The sequence below is a fragment of the Mandrillus leucophaeus genome, unplaced genomic scaffold (assembly GCF_000951045.1).
Source record: "Mandrillus leucophaeus isolate KB7577 unplaced genomic scaffold, Mleu.le_1.0 Scaffold199, whole genome shotgun sequence".
NCBI classification, from domain to species: domain Eukaryota; kingdom Metazoa; phylum Chordata; class Mammalia; order Primates; family Cercopithecidae; genus Mandrillus; species Mandrillus leucophaeus.
The window spans coordinates 11,920-18,323 of NW_012102020.1; the positions used below are offsets into that span (position 1 = coordinate 11,920).

The window sequence follows — 6,404 nt, forward strand, 5'->3', positions numbered from 1 at the left end:
AGAGACGGGGTTTCAACGTGTTAGCCAGGATGGTCTCGATCTCCTGACCTCATGATCCGCCCATCTCGGCCTCCCAAAGTGCTGGGATTACAGGCTTGAGCCACCGCGCCCGGCTGTCACTGCTCTTATACTGTAAAGCTGACACTAGTTACATTCTCTCCTGAAATCCATGCTTTATGGTTGTTTAAGAAAAAGTTTTTCAAGAATGTTTGCCCTTCATTTAAAAAAAAAAAAAAATTCCAAAGAGCACAGTGAAAATATAAAAACCTTGTACTGTTCTAAACCCCTAATTCCCTTTGCCAGAGGCAGTTACCAGTTTCTTGAGCATCTCTCAAGAAGTAACCTGTGGGTGTGCAGTAGGGTACTTCATGTGCTGTTTTTAAAATCATTGATTATTTATTTATTGTTCCATTTCAGCACATGTAGGTCTGTTTTTAAAATAGCCGTATAGCCGGGCATGGTGGCTCGCATTTGTAGTGCCAGCTACTCAGGAGGCTGAGGCCGGAGGATCACTTGAGCCCAAGGGTGCAAGGCTACACGGAGTTGTGACTGTGCCTGCTGGGGTGATGGGGCAAGACCCCATCTTTAAAGAAAAAAATGTTTTAATAGCTATATCGTAATTCATTACATAGATGTGTATAAGCTGATTGTATAGGTACAAACCAAAACTGTATTTACTTGTGATCATTTTCTTACTTAGACTGTTTTAAGCATTGGACCTCCTGGATTTATCCTATGTTCTTTTTACTCTCTGTTTTGGTCATTCAATTTAGTATTCTGAGAAATTTTGCAGACCCAATCTAATGTATCTTTTGAGTTTTTTCCTGTGTCCTGAATTACATTTGTTTCAGATGAAATTTTTCCTTAAGTGTCTGGTGATCCCTGGATTTCTGCTCATAATTAAGGAAAAGAATGCTGACTCACTGGACCCAGGCAGGGCATCTCTCCCAGATTGCTGGCTTGCCTTGGGGATACGTGGGTTTCCCAAATGCTAGAATGAAAAGAGATTTTATTTTGGCCTGCTAACATCAAAGACACTAGTTCCTCCAGATGGTTTATTCACAACACCATTGTCTTATTTTTATTTGTCTGGGATTAAATGTCCCCTTTAATTAAAGGAAGCTCTCTCTGATGAAGTAGGTTTGGGGACTGCTACCCTGGTGATACCTTGAGTCTTTCCTTTAGTGAAACGCAGCGCAATTCCACATGCACTGTGACCCTCTCTTTATTAAGGTGCCCTGGAACATATGGCACCTAACTTGAATATATAGCACTTGTTTCTTGGATAAGAAGTGTGCAATGGTCCAAACCTGCACTGAATTATCTTATATTTTGCAAACCAAATACGGAGATGATGGGACCAAAAATTATCAACAGGAATGTCCAACAAATCTGATCAGTGCAGCCACGGAGACGTGTCATGTTTGACTCTCTGTGCTTCCAAACCATGGCAGACAGGCCTGTGCAAGCTGAACTGCTGTCTCTGAACTACATCTGATTAGATTAGCTCTTGTACTTTTTAACAATGCAGCTTCATTTACATGTTGTTCCCCTATTTCCAGAAATGTTTGGAAAAATGGTAGTATTCCTTAATACTTAAGATATTACTCACGTGCAGATGCCGAAAATGCCATGCGGTACATAAATGGAACACGTCTGGATGACCGAATCATTCGCACAGACTGGGACGCAGGCTTTAAGGAGGGCAGGCAGTACGGCCGTGGGCGATCTGGGGGCCAGGTATGCGAGAAGGGTCTCTGGGCTCAGCCCATTGCCTGGGATTCCAGTCACAATGACAGGTGTTTTGGCAATTTGTATTTACTCTTTTGTAAATAACTTTGTGTCTATAACCTTGGCTTGAAGTGGATCTGAAAACCACCCAACGGTTTGGGTGAATTTTTTAAACCCTGAAATAGTAAGTCCTGTACGTTTCTAATAAGCAGCCATTCTTGAACTTCTGCTAGGGGCTAGATTCCACCTGCAGAAACATCTAGAATGAAAGCAGAATGCACTGAAATGAGCTGAAGTGCATGTGTCCTGCTTGAAATGTTCACATTATGGCATCTGAACAGGTTTCACTGTTTGTCTAACGTGTTTATGGGAGACACATATGTTACACCATTCTTTTCCATACTGTAACTCTGGATTCTTTCCATTAAAGGTTCGGGATGAGTATCGGCAGGACTACGACGCTGGAAGAGGAGGCTATGGAAAACTGGCCCAGAACCAGTGAGTGATGAGAACTCTGTCAGTGACTAGCACTCGTTTGGCCTGTTGAATTGATTGAAAAACATCACCAAAAGTCTGCAAACGAGCCCATTTTTACCAAGCTTTGATCAGTGTCTTTACTGAACTGGAAGCCTCTGAAAGTTATTAAAGGACAGAACCCAAAAGAATGCCTTTAATTACTGTCTGAGAATCTTGGCCATGTGTCAGATGATCAGATTTATTTTGTTACCCGGTCAGAAATTGTGTTCTTTGACAACAGATTAGATCTATAATGTTGGTTAGTCTTTAGCCCAAACCACTGCACTTTTAGAAAGACAGAAACATTTAAAAATTTGTTTTTACTATATTGAGTCTTAAGTAGGTTCATGATCTACATTGGGGCCTGGGGCCTGGGATTTTTTATTTTTATTTTTATTTTTATTTTTTTTGAGACAGAGCCTCGCTGTGTCTCCCAGGCTGGAGTGCAGTGGCGCGATCTCGGCTCACTGCAAGCTCCACCTCCCGGGTTCACGCCATTCTCCTGCCTCAGCCTCCCGAGTAGCTGGGACTACAGACGCCCGCCACCACGCCCGGTTAATTTTTTGTGTTTTTAGTAGAGACGGGGTTTCACTGTGTTAGCCAGGATGGTCTCGATCTCCTGACCTCGTGATCCACCCGCCTCGGCCTCCCAAAGTGCTGGGATTACAGGCATGAGCCACCACGTCCGGCTTTTTTTTTTAATTTTAAGTTTGCATGAGATAGCCTAATAAATGGAGGTGGGGCCAGGCATGGTGGCTCACACCTGTAATCCCAACACTTTGGGAGGCTGAGGAGGAAGGACAGCGTGAAGCCAGGAGTTTGAGACTAGACCGGGCAACATAGCAAGACCCCTTCTCTACAAAGCAAAACGAAAAACAACAAATGGAGTTGTGCTGTGTTGTATTGCTTTGCACAAAATTAGGAACAGGTGTTTGACAGCGGAATTTGTTTTCTATGAATTCCAACCTCTAAAGGCAAGCTTAGAGGCCAAGGACCTTCCTATATAGTTGGTGCAAAAGCAATCTCCACAGGACAATACTGCTTTCATGCTTCACACATCAGGAAATGACGCCCAAGCTTGAGTATTTACTAACACGTTTTTCAAAAGATGTGTTATACCTAAAGCTAAAAAAAGGGCAAGGGTTTGCCATAGAGGGAACCTGTAAATAATTTCAGGGGTAGGGGAGATGTTGCCAGTAAGAAATGGGGTAAAATATCAAGAGACAGTGAAAACACTGCCTTGACATGAGGATCACCGAGTTTCTTCTTTTCATTTTCAGTGATGTTGGGAACGGACTGGGTTTAAAAAGGGAGCTTGAAGATGGAATGTTTAACAGTCACAGAGGGTTCCTGCAGGAGGTTCCTGTTTTAGCTGTTTCTCATTTTTTTCCTCAAATTGTACTTCTGAGGCTCAAGCCTTCACAGTGAGCTCATGGTTCTACAGAGAAGGGGAGTCTAGGGAATTTCTTTGGTATTTATAAGGCAAGAGGTGATTTCTCTCTAATATATGTGAGTTATTGCTCATTTAAAACTGTTAAGTCTAGTATAATTTTCCCTGATAGGAAAAATGAATTTTTTTCACTTAGCAACAAAGTACCTTCTAACTTTCAACAGTCTGTGAAAGTTGGGGCTGAAGTACCTTAGTGCGAATGTCTTTCATGTTAAACTAAGTGTAGAAATCTGAATTTTTAAAAGAGCTATATAACTAGTTGTAAGTGCTTAGGAAGAAATTTTGCAAACATTTAATGATACACTTCATTTTTAAAATTTCTTCACACTGTAATTTAATGTATTTGATATTCTTTTGTAGTAAAACGTAACTCAGATTTCTACAGGAGACAGTGGTTTTATTTGGAGTGTCTTCTGTAATAGGTCTCGATAAAGCTGGGTGAACGTGTTGCTGTCGCTGCCCGTTTCCTGCCCTGTAAAGAGGGTTGTGTTCTGGAGCTCCTGTACTCTGGATACACATGAACGAGTTCTAGGGGGATTCTAGGAATCATGTGGACAATCTGCATGTGCATTCTGATTGACAGTTGGAAATAACTATGGCTGCATGTGAAGAGAACACAGATGTTCTTGTGAAAGTGATAAAATAGGCACCAAGCAACCTCTGCTGATGGAAGAATAGGTTAGTTTTCCAGAAAACATGCTCTGGATGATTGCAAGGGAAGGGAAAGTGGGGGTGAATTAAGAGGATCTTGTGTTTCTTGGGCTTGAGAACACTAAATGTGAGTCTACTGCATTCTTTGCTATTTCTCATGGAGAACATCTGACTTGTTTCTCACCTTCACCAGAGAAAGTGAAAATTCAGTCGCACACTCAGATGAGGGAATCACTATTAATACATGGGAGTGAAGTATGAGAATTAAACATGCAGTTTCTCAGGCAAGCTAAGATGCAAATACAGAACATCTCCATTGTAGAAACTTCGGGTGATGGTGCTGCTGCTCGGAGGGTAAGCTGGTTATGGCCTGCACTGCTCACTGTTCCTAGATGACCTCTGTCATGACTGGAATGTCACAAGAAAAAAATACTCCTCACCAGACAGTACATGTTACTCAACACAAGAGAACACAAGTTTATAAAGGCATTTAGTTTATTTTTCAAAAAAATACTTTGCTAGAAGGGTTGAGTACTGTAATTTTACATGATCATAATCTCTAAATAAATTCTTTTTCTGACCCAACAGGTACCAGTTAAGTGAACAGCTTGTCTAGGTCTGCTTTTGTAACACCCAAATACAATTAGCACTTCTCTGATGGTATTCCCCGGGCCATCTTAATTATGTATAGGCCAGGCCTAGCATATAACAAAGTATATGCTTTGTAACTGCTGATTAATTCAGTTTCTCAACTAGGCAGAGCAGGTAATCAGTATATCGAATTCACACTACTAATACACTGTCTTGCCTGAAGAGTCTGACCTGCCCAGAACCCCCAGTTATGTCTAGCCCAGGGAAGCAGTAAACTGCAATGCAGAGCAAAGGGGCAGCTAAGATGAGGCTAGTGCTGGCTGAGTCCCAGTTAGGTCTGTTACTGTTCTGTTCCAACTATAAATCCAGAATGACTGTGTTACTCAGATTCAGTGCTATGTAGAAAATAAATAGAATGCAAAGCCAAAAACATAATTTGGGGATGGTTGGCAGCACCTTCTTTTCCCTTTCTTAAGAGGCTAAATGAAAGTTGATTAGGATTGAGAGAACGTAACCAAAAGTTGAATCAAATCTATATTCACTGCTATAGATTCAATAAAAGGAAAGACCACTGTAAAGAAGCAACTACAACCTGATAAGTTTGCTGAGGAGAGGACTGGGCCGTTTGTTGAAGGCTCATCAAAAGTAGCACTTCACTTAGCACAAGGCCTGCACTCAACCTCAAAAGCATAAGGTCTAGGCCAGGCATGGTGGCTTATGCCTGTAATCCCAGCACTTTGTGAGGCAGAGGCTGGTGGATCACCTGAGGTCAGGAGTTCGAGACCAGCCTGACCAATATGGCAAAACTCCATCTCTGCTAAAAATACAAAAATTAGCCGAGTCTCTAATAAAAATACAGAAATTACAGGACACACCTGTAGTCCCAGCTATTGGGGAGGCTGAGGCAGGAGAATCGCTTGAATCTCGGAGGCAGAGGTTGCAGTGAGCCGAGATCGCATCACTGCGCTCCAGCCTGGGCAACAGAGCAAGACTCCATCTCAAAAATTAAAAAAAAGCATAAGGTCTGCCCACCTCACAGGCACCCAAACAGTTGAGTGCCAAACTAGTACCAGTGAAGCCACGCCTGCCTCTTTTCACCAACAGTCCAGAGTATATTTCAAAAATATCTTTATCTTTATTAACCAAGGAAGCAATTACTGCAAACATCAGGACAAAGGACATTCTAATCTAGGACTTGAGTTATAGAGGTTTACACCTAATTACAAGAAGAGAGGAAAAGCAATTATGTGTGCTGAAACCAAGTTTCATCGATGACAAATATTTTAAAATGACTTTTAAAATACTCAACATTGGCCAGGCGCGGTGGTTCACGCCTGTAATCCCAGCACTTTGGGAGGCCCAGGTGGGCAGATCACTTGAAGTCAGGAATTCAAGACCAGCCTGACCAACATGGCGAAACCCTGTCTCTACTAAAAATACAAAAATTGGTGGGGTGTGGTGGCGT

At 42.1% G+C, this 6,404-nt stretch overlaps 1 protein-coding gene across 1 annotated transcript in view; it reads left to right on the forward strand.

The window, feature by feature from the left end:
- NCBP2 (nuclear cap binding protein subunit 2, 20kDa) overlaps positions 1 to 2,393 on the forward strand; it is a 5,701-nt gene extending 3,308 nt beyond the window's left edge. Inside the window, exons 2-3 of the mRNA XM_011978689.1 lie at positions 1,619 to 1,740; positions 2,162 to 2,393. Of these exons, the coding sequence (XP_011834079.1) occupies positions 1,619 to 1,740; positions 2,162 to 2,233 (194 nt within the window). The 3' untranslated portion in view covers positions 2,234 to 2,393. The remainder of the gene's footprint in view (positions 1 to 1,618; positions 1,741 to 2,161) is intronic.
- Positions 2,394 to 6,404: the final 4,011 nt, after the last annotated feature.